This window comes from Natrix helvetica (assembly GCF_964273705.1).
Source record: "Natrix helvetica genome assembly, chromosome: 12".
Classification (NCBI taxonomy): domain Eukaryota; kingdom Metazoa; phylum Chordata; class Lepidosauria; order Squamata; family Natricidae; genus Natrix; species Natrix helvetica.
The window spans coordinates 18,341,549-18,358,908 of record NC_138556.1 but is presented as its reverse complement, the minus strand read 5'-3'; the positions used below and the strand labels follow the sequence as shown (position 1 = coordinate 18,358,908).

Sequence of the window (17,360 nt, the reverse complement as noted above, 5' to 3'; positions counted from 1 at the left end):
GGCTGTGGAAATTCCTTATATTATTCTAGAGTGTCAATGTTGACTTAATAACAGTCAATGTTGACTTAATAACAGAGTTGGAAAATCAATTATAAATTAAAAGTTTCGTGTTTAAAATATTTTTCTTTTAAAAAAAAACTTCTAGCTAGGGGAAATAAAAATGAAAACACTGATTTAGAATATTTTTTTTAATAAAAAAAATATTTTAATTAAAATTGTATTTGCAAAATGCCCGTTTTTGTTCTGTTTACCCCAGAGGCAATAATAATTGTGTTTTTTTCCCAAAATATTTCTTCCCCCAGAGTTCATGCTAAAAATAAGAGAACGCTTACTTTAAAATTCTTTTAAAGTATTTAAAGATGTCTTTGAGTGGCATCATTCAAAGTACTTCTTGAAAAACAGGGCGGGGGTGGGGTTTTTTCCCTCCCCAGGGAGATCAAAAATAACTGTCAATACAAATGGATTTATAATTGGTCACATACAAAGGGGACGTCGTAAGAAATCGTCAGGAGGAGCGAGGTGACGTTTTTAGAGAAGATTGTCCAAAGTTCAGTAAAAAGGATAGGATTTGTGTTCGCTTGGCTTACAAACCCCCCCCACCACACCTTAAGAATCTATACATCTTTTGAGGTCATTGTTTGAACTGCGTTCACCTCCCTTCCCCCCCCCCCAACACTCCCTTGAGGGCGACCCCCCCCCCAAAAGACTCCAGGTGGCAGAATTTGTCGATTTCTTATTTTTCGTGCTGGCTCTCGTAACTCATGCATTTTTGAAAAACCAATTTCCAATCCACATGAAACACCCACCCCGGAATGGTTTTAAAGCTTTAGGGTGTTGCCCCACATCCCTGGCGAACCATCCATCCGTCTGAACCGCGCGACTCAACCGAAGACTAGGAATCCGGGATGCTGCTGAACCTTGGCTGTTTGGATTCCAACGGCGTGTACTTGTCGATCACCTGTGCCTTCTGCTGGAAGTGGATGACCGGCTTTTTCTGAAAGACTCCAAAGTTTTCTTGGTTCTTTTTGTTGTAAATATTGACGCGGCGCTCCAGTTCGGGGCTTGCGGTGGCCGACCCCGCGGGGCTTGGCAGTTTAAGGTTCACAGGGTCCAGGCCCTTTTGGGTTAAGCAGGAGTCCTCCGATAAGGAGGACAACAGTTCCTGGACGACAGCGTTATGGACCCTGCGATGGGGCGAAGAGGAGCTGACCTGAGCGCCTTGGCCTGCTTGGCAGGGCCGCTTTAAGGGGCAGTACTCGGAGGACTCCTCCCGCGTCGTGCTGCAGTCCGTGGAAGAGCCAAAGGTCTGGCTGCTGTCGCTCTGCGCTCGGGTGACTGAGCTGTCCGTGGACCTGGAGGCGCTGCCTGACGCGGCGCTCGTGGAGATCCCGTTGCTCTCCATCATCTTCATCGGCATTTCCACCAGGAAGAGGTCGGAGGAGACGTTGGGCTGGTGGACGTCGATGGCCGCTGTTGTGATGACGCAGAAGGCCCCTTCAGGCACACCGCTGTCTGTGTGGGAAGAGGTCAAAGGTTAGAGGACGCGAGCTTAAGATTCAGAGGAGTCCCTTTCTAGCTATCGGAAGCCCTGAGCTTTGTCTGGAAAAGGGGTTGAAAGATGCATGGAAATACAGTTGGAAGATGAGCGTTGTTTGAGGACAATTGAGGAGCTGAGTTGTTGGGGGCCAAGATGCTGCCTCTGTAAACCTATGACTATCACTAAGTGTTGTATTTTAGGATTCTTGACGAACATATCTTGTCTTTTTATGTACCCTGAGAGCATCTGCCCCAAAGACAAATTCCTTGTGTGTCCAATCACACTTGGCCAATAAAGAATTCTGTTCTGTTCTGTTCTATTCTTCATTTCATTATTCTCTTCTCCATTCCATTATTCTATTCTATTCTTCATTTTATTATTCTCTTCTCCATTCCATTATTCTATTCTATTCTTCATTTTATTATTCTGTTCTCCATTCCATTATTCTATTCTATCCCATCTCATTCCTTATTTTTTATTCTATTCTATTCTTCATTTCATTATTCTCTTCTCCATTCCATTCTATTCTATTCAATCCCATCCCATTCCTTATTCTTTATTCCATTCCATTCCATATTCTATTCTATTCTAATCTATTTTAATTCATTCTCTATTCTATTCTAATTCTATTCTATTCCATATTCTCTATTCCTATTCTATTCCCATTCCATTCTATTCTTTCCATATTCTGTTCTATACGGAGGAAGAAGTTAGGCCAGGACAGAAGGACCGCCCTTCCTGAAATTCAAGAGGGAGCTAAGAAGAAGCTTATGGGGAAGGCCCTCTTCTTAAAGAAGGCGCCTCTTAAGTTTCAAAATCCAAGCTTACCGCTGCTGGGTTCGTTGTAGTATTGACTGATGTAGTTGTTCATGTCATCTTTCACCACAGTCTCTGGAAAGGCAAAACGGGAATCATTATTGGAAAACTCCCAACCGCAGAGTGGGTCAAGATTTTCAAGATTAGTGTTCCCTAATTCCAGACTTCAGAAGCCTCTCAATCAGTATCCTATTTTATATTCAAAGTTTGTAAGAGAATTGGGGGGGGGAATGTGTTTTCTGAAAGTGTATGAAGCTATTTTAAATACAAACACACACACAATGTTGTAAAATGCCTGTTATAAAAAAAGTTCACAGCTCATGTATCCACCTATGACACTGATGGACACTTGATGGTCTCAAAAGCTCCCGCTAACTTTTGACAGTGTCCAGAACTCTTTTTTTTTTCACATGCTCAAGAAAGACACACACTTAAGAAAAGTCCCTTACTTAAAGCTTCCTTCAAAAATGCAAGCAAGTCACACGGTGTAAGTCCCCCCAGCTTTTTCATCGTACTTATTTGACTGCGTATTTTGGGGCCGGTAAAGGAGAAATCCATCCAAGGGTGGGATTCAAAAACTTTAGCAACCAATTCTCTGCCTGGTTGCTGGGTGGGCGTGGCCTACTCGGCCTCCTGCACCATGGCTGCGAGGGGGGCGTTTTCGCCTTCCCCGGGCTATGGATGTTTTCCTCGAGCCTCCAGGAGGGCGGAAACTGCCTCCCCCGGCCCGTTTTTTGCCCTCCCGAAGCCTCCGGGCAGGCCCTGCACTTTTACCTGGCATCCAAAATGGGTTGTGTGGAGACTCCAGGGACGGGAGGAGAGGGCGGGGCCAGCCAGTCTTTCCAACTACCGGTTCGGTGAACAAGATGTAAAATTAGCATCCAGTTCACCCGAACCGGTTCAAACTGGCTGAATCCCACCCCTGAATCCACCCTTTCTTATTTTGGAGTAAGGAATAAATCTTAGTAAACTACTTACAAGGAGGACCCTTATTAATTGATTACATTTTTATGCCACCCATCTCCCCTGCAAGGTGACCCTGGATGGCCTCGACTTCTGATAGACTGTCCCTTACTCTTGCCAGATGGCACAATAATGTAATTTGCTAAGGGGGGTGAATTCTCGATCTTTTTTCCCTCCATGCTTTTATAAATGCCTCCTTCACAAACGTTCTGGTAGGAGAGGAACCCAGGCATACTGAAGACGTAAATGCCAGCCGCTTGGGAGAACATAGGGGAGAGAAGATGAAGCGATGGCGCTCCAGATTTCGGTTAAAAAAAACCCACATACACTCCAGGGGTGAAATTCAATTTTTTTTACTATCTGTTCTGTGGGCGTGACGGGGGAAGGATACTGCAAAATCCGCATTCCCTCCCCACTCCAGGGGAAGGATACTGCAAAATCTCTATTCTCTCCCCACTCCAGGGGAAGGATACTGCAAAATCCCCATTCCCTCCCCACTCCAGGGGAAGGATACTGCAAAATCCCCATTCTCACCCCACTCTGGAGCCAGCCAGAGGTGGCATTTGCCGGTTCTCCGAACTACTCAAAATTTCTGCTACCGGTTCTCCAGAACCTGTCAGAACCTGCTGGATTTCACCCCTGATACACCCCTATTTTGATACCGGAGAAATGGAGAGGACACTAAAATGATCTGCAATGGAAATGGCAGAAGTCAATGAATGTCGTCGCCCCACGTGATGGAGGGGGGGGGGAGAAAAGGGGGAGTTTAGAAGCAGTAAAAAATAATTCTGTAAGTAGGCACATGTGGGCAGGAACACCCAGCTCGAAAAGGCAACTCGATCTGCTCACTTTATGGCGTGCTGAATGCCTTAAAAGCATCTCCTTTTCTTTTATGTTTAAGGGTTTTTTTTTTTAAATACCCATTTCAGGAGAGGGGGGGGAAGTCAGGCCTTGCTGGATCCTTTCGGTGGGAATCTCTTTAGCCCCCCCCCCCGTTCCCTCCCTGGGTCTCTGTGGCTACAGCCCAGTCTCCTTCCCGACCCGTTGCAGTTTGTAGGTGTAAGAAGCAGATGTTTTCTGGGTTACACGTTCCCCTCGCCAGCCTCAAACTGCCGAGTGCTTGGTACCTGAATGAACGGCGCTCTCGAGATGGCAATCTAACCTGACATTAAGAGGGAGGGCAGGGCTGCCCTGCTGGTTTTGCCGGCTTTTAAAAAGCTTTTTTGGCCTCTGCTGATCTTTAAATGCCTTCGCAGTCCGAGGGAGGCTTCTCCGCTAATGACTGAGTTTAGAAAGGAGCTCAAGGCGAGCTCGTGGGTCAGGAGGAGAACGCTGCGAGACTCGTCAGCTACCTGATGCACCGGCTCCTACCAAAACAACAACAACAACCCACGGAGATGTGGGCTGCATGCACCGCTGGTGACCCCTTGTGACAGGAGTGGCCAAGGAGGAGCCCACGCTGGTGGTATCTCCATGCAAGGCCATGCTGCAAGTGCTATGGATCCCAAAATGCTAGAAAAGCGAAGAAGGAACGGCCCTCTGCACACGCTTAGCTCCTCTGCCGTTATTCTGGCTCATGCAGCAGCCAACCAGATGTGTTTGCCCCCCCCCCCCAGGTCAAAAACAACCCTGCTGCAGCCCTCAATAAAATCAGGTTTTACACCTCTGATGTAGACCCAGTGATGTCATTTTCTAAGAACTGCCTTCTTCCAGGAGGGGTCAAGCTTTTTGCTGCCTAAGTCCATGATGGCGAACCTATGGCACGCAGAGCCATTTCTGAGGGCACGCGAGATGTTGCCCTGTCAGCTCCAGTGCGCATGGCGTGCGCTGGCCAGCTGATTTTTGGGCTTGATTTTCGGCCATTTTTCACCCTTTGGAAGCCAGAAATGGCCCATTTCCCAACTTCCGGTTTGTGCGTTGGGCTGTTTTTTGCCCTCCGGAGACTTCACTTTGTCCAATGTGCAAGTCGGAAAACAGGCCTTTTCTGGCCTCCAGGGGTGGGGGGGAAACCATTTTCACCCTCCCCAGGCTTCTAGAAAACCTCTGGAGCCTGGGGAGGGTGAAAAACAGACCTACCGGTCCCACCGGAAAGTTGGAAAACGGCCCATTTCCAGGCATGGCGGGGGGGGGGGCATTAAATTATGGGAGTGGGCACACGAGCGCACCCACAAATTCGCCATCACTGTCCTAAGTCTTTCCCCATTTAATTTCAAGAGACAACCCTGTGCCCTTGTATTGTGAGAGTTGAAGAAAAAGAAAACAGCCAATCTCTGTTCACGTTTCCAACAAAAGGTAAGACACAAAAGTGTATTATTTGGAATAGAGAAACAGGACAGTAAATAAGCCAATAGGTAGATCAAACCCAAAGTAGTTACAGTGGTACCTTGGTACTTATTGGTAATTGGTTCTGGAAGTCACGATGACCAGAAATGATTACCGAACAAAATTTACCCATAAGGAATAATTCAATGAGTCCCTGACACCGACATTCTATGCCTTGTGCGTTGAGTATCAAACAAACGATGAGTACCGGGACAAAAATCTTCACATCATAATGCGTTGAGTACCAAATTAGATGAGTTTCAAAGCAGTTGACGGTACGGCTGTAATTGGCTAAAACAATTTCTGAAAATGAGCGATGGCTTCCCTCGATAAAAGAAAAATGACCCAATTTCCAGTTTTTCTCACACAAAGAACCACCTGGGCAAGGAACATGTTAGGGCTGTTAGCTCTGGATCGGGCCCCTTTTCCTTAAGGAAGTGTCACAGGTAAACAACTGTTCACTGCAATGAGAGAAATAAAACCAGGCCAGCTCCGTGTTCTCAGGTACGATCGGTTTCAGCGAGTGTAAATAATTCAGGTTCAAATCATGTCTCCCATAAAGGATGAGAAACGTTCTGAGTACTTTATGTTCTGGCAGGAAAGTTATTTTCCTCCGATGCAGAGGACATGTAAACTGAAATATTCAGCCTCTCTCCCAAACTACAGGTGACAGGTGTAATCTTTCTGCTATTGGACACGTAAAAAACACTTCATGGGGGCTCAGAAAATGCTTCTAACGCTCCGTGAATGTCGGTCATTTGTTCAGATACAAAGCATTCCACCTTAGCGGCATTTGCATCCCATCTGCCAGCCTCAGTGTCTGCTTTGCAAAAGATTCAGTTTAGGGCAAGGGGTAAAATTCAGCAGGTTCTGACAGGTTCTGGAGACTTTGAGTAGTCCAGAGAACTGGAAAATACCACCTCTGGCTAGTCCCAGAGTGGGATGGAAATTGAGATTTTGCAATATCCTTCACCTAGGAGTGGGGAGGGAATGGGGAATTTGCAATATCCTTCACCTAGGAGTGGGGAGGGAATGGGGAATTTGCAATATCCTTCCCCTAGGAGTGGGGAGGGAATGGGGAATTTGCAATATCCTTCCCCTAGGAGTGGGGAGGGAATGGGGAATTTGCAATATCCTTCCCCTAGGAGTGGGGAGGGAATGGGGAATTTGCAATATCCTTCATCTAGGAGTGGGGAGGGAATGGGGAATTTGCAGTATCCTTCCCCCTGGAGTGGGGAAGGAATGGAGATTTTGCAATATCCTTCCCCTGGAGTGGGGAGGGAATGGGGATTTTGCAGTGTCCTTCCCCTGCCACTCCCACCAAGCCACCCCCACAGAACTGGTAGTAAAAAAATTTGAATTTCACCACTGGTTTAGGGGTTGAAAAGCATCTGTGTTTCCTGATTCTCATTTCCAAAAAAATGTTTCCCCTCCCCCCACTCTTAGTTGGCTTTCACTTGGTAGGATTGAATTTGAAAGGTAAGGAAGCCATTCAGAAAAGGCTTTTAAAGATAAACCCAAGTTTCTCAGCTATGTAAAACATATGCTTTGGTTGCAGGTATCCGTGTGGGTCAGAAAAGTCAAGATGGCAGTGAAAAATTATGCAACTAGAGCCTTGTTCTTTTTTTGATGATATCATTTTCTGCTACGTCGTGCACGTAGAGGTAAATAATATCTACACCCCATTCAAAAGACACAATCGAAACACCAAAAAGGAAACAAAAACCAAAATATGCCCTCCCTAGCAATCAATATAGATAAGCAGAGATTAATACCAGACCAACAATCAAGCATTAAACAATATTCCAATCTGGGATCTATCAACTCAAAACAATCAAACATCCAAACCCCTCTAATCAAGGAACCATCAAGAACGCCACCAACATGACACAGGAGGCCACTGGTATATAGAAAGAGAGCAAACTCACCCCCTTCCAACACTGATGAAGTTACCTAGTTGGGTAATGAAATGTCCCCAAGAAAACAACCAAACTCAAGAGAGCATCAAGGACCGCATAGCTGCCTACAGAATAACCGCCTTGAAATTTTCTGTATTACCACTTGGAAACTCTTTCCCGGGGATCAGGAGAAGCCACAAATTAAAATGTGGGATCAAACATCTGGTTTATTCTCATTAAAGCTTTGTCTAACTGGACCTCACAATAATATCAGCTGTGCAAAATGCTGTATCTTTTTTCTTAGCACAAGAAAGAAATCTCTCCTTTTTTCCCCCCCTCCTAGCCTAACCCTGACCACGTGTAATTAAAACTCTGCAAGGTGTTAAAATAAGGTTTGTGCTACTCGGTTAGACAAATCTTCTGAATAAGCTAGTTTACTGAATAAGAAGCTTGTAATAAAAAATCCAATTTTTATTACAACGACTTAGGGAATCCCTTCCTGCAACAGAAGATTAATGGAAATATGGGGCCAGGGCCCCTTAAGAAGATTTTCCCCACATGTGCATTAAATCAATTGATTACGAATTCTGAGCAATTAAATATCTCTAATAATCAAAGGTTAACCCCCCTCCCCCCAAAAAGGATGATCCCAAGTGCTATTTTTAAATAAACAATTCATTTCTTCTCTTACTTCTTTTCCTGACTAATATTTTTACATCTTCTGGGATCATTTATCCAGCATGTCAATTAAAAACCCTCTCTTATCGTTGTGGCATTCCTTCATTAACGAATATATCTGGACAAATCTTTTGATATTAAGTAGGACGATTGATTCGTGATTAAGCCTGTTTAAAAAAGATGCATTGGCTTCCTGTGAAAACAACCGTCCCCCTCGCCTTAAACTTTATCCATATAGATTTTGCGTTTGTGGAACAAAGAAGGGTCCCCTTGGATGAAAAACAGCATTAATGTCATTACGGTCTCCCAGGTTGGCTTCCTTATTGGGACTTCATTTAATAAACTAACTCTCCATGTCTCTGGGGACAAGCCAATAATCACCCACTCCGAAGTCCCCAAGACTCGTAATTGTTTTAATGGACGGCTAGACAAGGGTCTCCCGCCTGCAGGAATTAAGAACGGAAAAAAGAGAAAAAGAGTTCCGCGCATCTCGAACAATTAGGGGGTCACGTGCCTCTTGTCCCCCTCCTTTCCCTTTCTAGAAGAAGGGGGGGGGAGAGAAAGGAAGCCGTTTTGAAATATTAAGCACAATTTCAAGACCTTCTCTTTGCAAAGATTTTCCCCAAAACACCACCCCCTCTGATTTTAAGTTAGGAGCACATTTCTGCAAAGTCTTTAAAAAGGGAAGAAAAAAGAAGAGAAGGTTTTAGAAGTGATGGAAGAGATGAAAGGCTCATAAAGGAAATTTTAAGAGGTTCGGGAGCCATTAGTACTCCATAAAGGTAAAAAGCTTTTCCCCTAAGATTTAAAGGCGGTTTTTATAGTAGCCAAGCTAACGGTTGGCATATTGAATCTGTTAAGAGCTGCAATCTGGTTGCAGGTAGGCAGAGGGTCAAGACATTGACTGGGGTGGTGATTGCAGCTTTGGTTGCAGGCCCCGTTCTTTGAGCCTTCACCCAGGTAGTCCTTGATGTATGACCACAATGGAGCCCGACATTTCTGTTGCTAAGCGAGACATTTTGTGCAGTGAAGTTTGCCCTGTTTTACATCCTTTCTTGGCACAGTTGCTAAGTGAATTTAGTGGCACCTCTGTTAAGTGAAAGGGGATCATATAACTCCGGGACCCTGCAACCGTCAAAGGTACAAGTCAGTTTCCAAGCGTCTGAATTTTGATCACATGATATGGGGATGTGGCAACCGTCATGAGTGTAAAAAATGGTCCTTAGTCACTTTTTTCAGGGCGATTGTAACTTTGGTTACTATGATTGGATAACCATTTGTCTGAAGTGGTGTAGGTTTCCTGCCTAAGCAGGGGGTTGGACTAGAAGACCTCCAAAGTCCCTTCCAACTGTTATTCTATTCTATTCTAAAATATAAAACCAGAAGAAGTAGAGAAAAGAATAGAGGAGATAAACCAACTAAACAAACTGCTGTCTACCTGAAAATGATCCTGCTTGCAATATAGGGAGGGACTTGCTTATCCAATTTATTGATTACATTTATATGCTGCCCATCTCACTATTCAGTGACTCTGGGCGGCTTATAATAACATCCTAAAAAGAAGAATAAAAACATTAAAATTAACAAAAACGGGCGAAACTAGGCACCAATATATGAGTGGGATGGAAGGCAGATCTTAGTCATTCTTAAGAGTTAACAAAAGGATAAAAAATATGTAATTCCTAAATGTTAATTAGCTCGGCAACCTTAATGAATCGTGGATCATTAACCACCTGGATTGGTGTTTCTCAACCATAGGAACTTAAAAAATGTGTGGACTTCAACTCCCAGAATTCCCCAGCCAGCTGGCTGGGGAATTCTGGGAGTTGAAGTCCACACATCTTTTAAGTTCCTATGGTTGAGAAACATTGACCTACATCATTTAAAACACAACTGGCAGATTGGAAACAAAAGAAAAACCCCTTTTAAAAAATGCCTAACCTCTTCCCCAGAAAAATGAGACCAGAGAGGACCAGACTATTATCAGAAACTGATGCCCTATTTTTTTTTTAATACAAGGATTTTAAAACTGATGCACACCTACCACCTGCCAAAACATCATTTCCTGCGTTTCGTAGCTGTTTAGAGAGAAATGCTCTAAGGGTTTGCAGGATGCTCAGCGCCTGTGGGACCTCTCAAATTTGGCTCCCAAGAGGCCTCGATGCGCCTGACACGGGACGCAGCCAAATCCGTGCTGATTCTCGGTGGAGCTTTAACTCGCCAGCCTCGCCGTAAAAAACACCGTGGCGCAGGGGATAAAGGGAAAAAGGGGGCTGAAAATCAGCAACGTCTAATCTTTCTCGTGTCGGTTTGCAACTCTTCACGGTCAAATAGCTCAATGGTGAATGTTTGCATTGTTCTTTACGGGTCGGGGAAATAGAATTGGCTTTGGGGTGGGTGGGTGGGGAGTATCCCCTTTCTCCAGAATTAGGGAGGGCTCGCTCACTAAAAGCCCATTGTTTGAACCTGGACTGAAAGATCTGCAGGTGAGAAGATTTCGGAAGGACTCAGAACAGGGGTGGGTTCCAGATCCCGTTGCAATCGGGGCTGGCTGCCTACCACGCGCATGCCAGTGGTGGGTTGCAGGCGGTACGTCCTGGTACGGGTGTACCGGAGCCTGCCCGGAGCACCGGATATTGTTCCGGTACGGTGCTCTGGAGGGCCCACCCGCCTGCCCGATCTCCTTACCGGTCTTTTAAGTCTTTGGCGCCTCAGCACACAGCAGTGCCTGCCCGACACTCTGCAGAGCAGCTGGAGCGTTGCGGAGGCTCGCGGAGGTACTAAGAGGCATGTGCACACACGCTGCATGCGTTCATGTGGACGCTGCCAGGCCCATGCCAACCGTACTGGTTGGAACAGAATCTGGAACCCATCACTGCTGCAAGCGCGCCTGCGTACCCACCACCCATGATGTTCCAGCTGCTCGGCGGAGGTCTGCGCAAGCTCCGTTCACAGGCACAAATACCCCGATCGCCCCAAATAGCGGTAAGGAGAGCGGGCAGGTGGGCGGGCCCTCCGGAGCACTGTACCGGAACGGCGTCCTGGTTGTATCCCACCACTGACTCAGACGCAATATTTCCACAGCCAAGAAATAACCTATTTTATCTCTCTGCTCGTGAGACTTTACTGCTATCGACCCACAGCCGTAACGTCTTCCCAAAGGCCAGGGCTGGGCTTCAAAAGTTCCCGCAACGGGTTCGCTGCCCCGTTGCTGGGTGGGTGTGGCCATGGTGGGCGTGGCCTAGTCAGCCTTCTGCACCACGGCGGGGTGGGTGGGGTTGCCCTCCCCCCCAGGAGGCTTTCCTCCTTTTGGTTCATATTTATGATGGTTGTAACGTCTGGGGGGAGGGGAATGTTTCACGTGATCAGCTCGTGTGACCTTTGGCCGAGCGAAGTCGATGGGGAAGACAGATCCACTTAACAGCCATGTTACTAACTTAACAAAGGCAATGATTCACTTAACAACGGTGGCAAGGAAAGTCATAAAACGGGGCAAAGCTCACATCATAAATGTTTCCCTTGGCAACATAAATTTGTGTTTAGGTTGCTCAATTGTGATCCTAACTCAAGGGCCGTGTGCCAGCCAGAACCGTGAGGGCAAACCGATTGGCGCGCAGGGCATTCTCTATGTATGCACACGCCATCGCCAGCTGCTCTTCCTCATCTTCCCTTGCTGGGAGCCCCAAAACCCGAAGATCAGCAGGTCTTTGCATTCCCAGCACGCCCAAAGACCAGCTGGCTGGCGCACCTGCAGGAAACCTGAACACCAGGTGGCCGGCATGCGCATAAGCACCAGCCAGCTGGTCTCCCAGCTTCCGGGAACCTGACGCGCGCACAAACTTTCCAATTTCAGTGCCCAAAAGGTTTGCCACCCCTGAGCTAGAAGCAAAGGCAAAACTCTCGTTTTTCTGCACACCTAACTCCCTTTCTCTCAAACACAAACAAATTCTAATTGATTTTAGTCCGTCTTGTTTTCCAAGCAGGCTGCGAATTCTAAGGACGCTTAAGTACCACGTTCAGGAATGATTTATTTGCCTGGCGGATGCGTCATGTTTTATGTATGATACAGCTGAAGCGCTCTGTGCCTGTAGCTACCTAGAAACACACCCTAGGAAGCATCAAAGTTTAAGGTGGGCCCTGCAAAGCCCAGGGATTTCAACCCTACTTAGAAGTCTGCGCTATTCTCTTCCCCTCCTAATGTAACCCTCAAGGAACATACGCATAAGTGATGAAGTTATGCTCATGCATTCAGAGGTAAAAGAAGAAGTAGATGGATGGAACTGGGGTGCAATACCCACTTTGGAAAGTCACACATCAACATAACACAGTTTGGCCATGTCAGCAAACTCACTGGATTTCTGTACAAAATAGTACGCGTCTTAGGACCGTAATGGAGTTCTGATGGTTGTAAAACAGGTCACTCACATGAAGCTTGAATTTACGATCATTATTGCGGTGATTGTTAAGTGAAAGCTGTGGTCGTGAAGCAAAACAACGATTTGCTATAGGTCAGCCTTGCAGAAAATGCCGGTTTTCTGCAAAACAACAGGCATAAATGTAGATTGCTGAACACCCAGCATTCAGTCACGCGACCACGGGGGCCACATCAGAACTTTGGAAATGGGTTCTAAATAGCTCCACGGAGGCCTGTCGTAACTCTGAACTGTCGCTAAGTGACCAATCCTATGCTGAGAACTACCTGCACGGGTCAGAGGGATCCTTGTGTAACCTGTTGGTGGGAGATAGTTGCAAATCCTGATGCTGCACAAATAGATTACTTGAGTTTTTAGGAAGAGCTTTCTAAGCAACACACCATCAAAGCATCCCATTGCCTGTTGCAATGTTTCTGAACCTTGGCAACTTTAAGATGTATGGATTTCAATTCCCAGCATTCACTAGTCAGCTGGCTGGGGATACTGTGAATTGAAGCCCATACACGTCAGGTAATGAGGATATAATAGCTGCCAGCTGATGTAAGGTTGTAAACTGTGATCTGTAAGCTGATGCAATGTGGTGTCGATATACGTATATAGGTGGCCAGTAGAGGGCGTTTCTCTCTCTCGTCATGTATCCCATTTCTCTCCTTGTGTCCGTAGCTGAGTGATAAGGGATTTATCTACCATGTATATGTCTGTATATATTTGCATATAAACCACTATTAATTGTATAAAAGCTCTGTGTGCTATGTTTTGCCCCCGGGCTTATCTTATATTAATAGTCACTCTGCCAAAACACTGACAATGCATCTTAAAGTTGCTAAGGGTCCCTTAACAGTGTCTTACTAAATTTGGAATCCAAGACTCCTACCTGGGATGAAAACTAAGGGCGCAAGCCCACTTCCTAAAAATGCAGCCCCTGCATCTTGTCCTGGTCCTAAGATCCTATCTGTCGCTTCCTTCTACAACCAGAGGAAGTTTACACACATCAGACACTACTTAACAAGAATACCCCAGCTTAAGCATTCTCCACGAAAGGGGGGAGGGGGAAGGAAGACGTAACAAGGGACTCTTGGCCGCTTACCCCGAGCCGGACGCAACTCCGTGATGTTCTCGGTGGTTTCGTCATCAGAATCGCCTCCGGTGGCAACCACTTTGTATCGGTTGCCCGTCTGTTTCTTCAGCATGTGAGGCACCTGCAAAGCTGCCTCCCTCTCAGCTGCCAGGTCCAGGTCTTGCTGGGCCAGATGTGCCCGCAGCTGTCGGATTTCAAACTGAAGCCAGAGAGAGAGGAGAGAAAGAGAGAGAGAGAGAGAGAGAGGAGAGAGAAAGAAAGAGAGGAGAAAGAGAGAGTGAGAGAGAAGAGAGAAATAGAGAGGAGAGAAAGTGAGATAGGAGAGAAAGAAAAAGAGAGGAAAGAGAAAGAGCAGATAGAGTGAGAGCGAGAGAAAGAAGAATTAATTTGTTGTAAATTCTGCTCATTCACCTCCACCAAAGTCTTTCAATGGAGGATTTACAGTCACAGACCTTCTCTGGCTTGGAGAGCTGACAGACCGATCTCTGCAAAACTTGGCAAGGAGTCTCAGAGAGTCACAAACTAATTAAGTGAACTAATTGTCTCCTGCAAACTCCACTCCCCTTTCGCTCCTCTTTTATTTCCTCTGGGAGGGGCCATTCATCGTCCCCCTGTGGCCTTACTCCCAAGTCGACCCCTGTTCTTTAGCTCTTCCCTTCGTCATGTGCACACTGGGAACAGGCTCCAGCTGTTCTTCTGCCTCACTGATGCCTGACTCTGAAGGCAGCTGAGAACTGTCAGACGGCTCTGGCCCCCTCTCTGCCTCCGACACAAAGCCCTCCTCAGAGCCTTCCCCAGACTCCAGGACTGGCCCATCTTCCTCCCCAACCTCCTCATTGTCCGAATCTGCTGCCAGCTCCACTGGTGGGCCACAACAGGTTTTGAAAACTGGCATGAATGCAGCAATATTATGCTTGCTCCAAAAACTAGTCACACTTTCTCTAGCTATAAATACATATACAATTATACATCTAAATTTCCTGATATTCTTAGACTAGCCACAGCAATATGTACTTGTAATAGACAGCTGTGGTTTCCAGCTTATAGCAGTTTTGCTGCTACTGTGGTTGGTTGGTTGGATTTTTGCGAGCCTCAAGGTCAAACAAGCCTCAATATCAGAAGCCCCTGTTGGTTCTTTTGAGGTAGTTAGAGAGTTTCATTCAGCCAAATTTGACTACAAGGTGAATCATTTCTTGGGCGAATTTCAGGGGCCCAAAAACCGTCTGGGCTCCAAAAATCAGGCATTATATTGATGGACAGGAAGAAGAGCTGGACGGCCGTTAGGATATAAGAAACTGCTATCTGACCTCTAGAACGAAGGCAGTTTCCCTAAGTCTCAACATTTCTTTCAGCAAAAATCAGTCGAGGTAGAAAGTGTGATTATGTGATCCCCTGAGAGATCCATTCTGTGGTGTTTTGCCTTTCCGGGGAAAATGACCCCGTGACATTTAATAAGTGGAGTTGTATCCATGGCTAGGAATGTGAAATAAGTGAAAGGATGCATTGGATGTGTAACAATGGTGCTTTTCCAAATTCAACGTTTTGGTACGATCAACTAGAAATGCAATTTTGGCAGGCATGAAAAAAACCCACGAGAATTCGAAAGACAACAAGCAGAATAAAAATGCTGTATCTACATCAGAGGATGGCCCTCAATTTATAATAGTTTCCCCCCAAAGCACCCAGAAACAGCCCAACACTGTCCCAAAATAACTTGCCAGCGAAGAAAAGGAGAGAAAATGTGTTCAGGTGGTGGGAAAAAAATCATTTAAATCTACCAGATAAACCTTTTCTTCCAGGAACGCTTAATGTTCAGATATGTTGGGCTCTTTCAGAGGATGCAAGATGACCCTACCCCACAATTCGCAAGTAATTATTTAAAGAGAAAAAGTCAAAATTAGCATCCAGAATTGCATAAGTGGTCAGATTGACCTAGGAAAATGAAACAAGTGCCTTTGTTGCCACCCTGTGGCCAAAAGGCATAAGCGCAGCCTGGCAGTCGAGCATGGAGCATTGGCTAATGTAGAAATGTGCAGAGTAAAAGGTCAGGATCCACAGTTTCTTTACATCTAAGGAATTCTACGTATCCTCCATTAATGATCCAGTTTAGGACTACCGCAGTCATGAAGAAAGACTGAGAGAGTGCGTGTAACTCCAAACACCGCCTGGCGGTGCCTGATGGGACCAATTTCTGTCCTTTTTATTATAGGTCACGGTGGCTCAGTGGCTAAAACACTGAGCTTGTCAATCAGAAAGGTCGGCAGTTTGGCGGTTCGAATCCCTAGCGCTGCGTAACAGAGTGAGCCCCCCTGACTTGTCCCAGCTTCTGCCAACCTAGCAGTTTGAAAGCATGTAAAAAATGCAAGTAGAAAAATAAGGATCACTTTGGTGGGAAGGGAACAGCGTTCTGTGCACCTTCAGCGTTGAGTCATGCCGGCCACATGACCACGGAGACGTCTTCGGACAGCGCTGGATCTTCAGCTTTAAAATGGAGATGAGCACCGCCCCCTAGAGTCAGGAATGACTAACACCTACATGCAAGGGGAACTTTTACCTTTTTAGTAATCTTCATCCATCCATGTCACACTGATTTTCTTTTTTACGCTCTGAACTCACAGTGATCTGACTGGATATAATTATTTCGTGGATTTTGGTTTATTAACAGAAACACGTATGCCTCCCTGCCTGATTGATTTTAAGCAGAACCAACATTCAAGACAGAAAACCTTTGGATGCTGGCATGAAAATAGTATTGTGTCTGACTTACCCCCTGTTCTTGGCAGATGTGGGTCAGTCTTTCCAGCTGCTCGTCCTGAATAACCTTGGCTTTTTCGTACTGCTGAATCACCATCTCCATTTCCACTTTAACCGGCAGGATGTAGGCTACGGATCACAACCGTACAAATAGGATATTTCACACCAGGTGGAAGGCTGCTCTGTGCTACTCATCAGCTACCACAACGGCTACTGAAAACGGAAGGGGTCACGGATGCATCCCTCGACAAATTAGATTCTTTAAAGAACTGGGGCGCAATTAGGAGAGGGGATAGTTCCGAACAACCAACTTTAAGATAAGATTCTCTCCGCTCGTGAAAATAACCTATTACTCTCCCAGTCTTCTCAGATCTTCTCAAATCTGCTTTATAGGTTTTAAAAGGAAGGCAGCTGGAGGGGGAGGGAATCACTTAGGAAAATGGAAACAAGATTTGCTCAGTCAAGATCACCTGTTCTACTCTAATTATCTAATGTATTATTATTATTATTATTGCGTGGTTAATCTTTGGTGAGATTCACAGCCTTTGGGGCTAGTTGGTAGCTCAACAGCTCGAGTCCCAACCAAGGACCTAGGAACTGTTAAGGTAACGTCGGAGGATATAAACTGTTCCAAGTAGGGCGGTTTTTTTGTAGTGTCAGAATGTTCAAGTCCGGCAAATTTAGAATTTCCAAATAGCGAGGTAGCCCTTTAGATATTGCTCCAAGGGCTCCAATTACATTATTATTATTATTATTATTATTATTATTATTATTATTATTATTATTATTATTATTATTATTATTATTATTACAAAATCAAATTGCCCAGACAATTACATGTGATTTTAAATACACTGGGAATTGATCTTCTCAGCGAGGGT

At 45.6% G+C, this 17,360-nt stretch overlaps 1 protein-coding gene across 2 annotated transcripts in view; it reads right to left on the bottom strand.

Moving 5' to 3' along the window:
- Positions 1-155: 155 nt before the first annotated feature.
- TMEM266 (transmembrane protein 266) overlaps positions 156-17,360 on the bottom strand; it is a 46,476-nt gene continuing 29,271 nt past the window's right edge. For both annotated transcript variants that reach the window (XM_081964996.1, XM_081964997.1), the window contains 4 exons: positions 16,493-16,608; positions 13,735-13,924; positions 2,366-2,428; positions 156-1,512 (listed from right to left, as the gene is read on the bottom strand). In XM_081964996.1, coding sequence (XP_081821122.1) covers positions 893-1,512; positions 2,366-2,428; positions 13,735-13,924; positions 16,493-16,608 — 989 coding nt within the window. In that variant the 3' untranslated portion in view covers positions 156-892. The remainder of the gene's footprint in view (positions 1,513-2,365; positions 2,429-13,734; positions 13,925-16,492; positions 16,609-17,360) is intronic.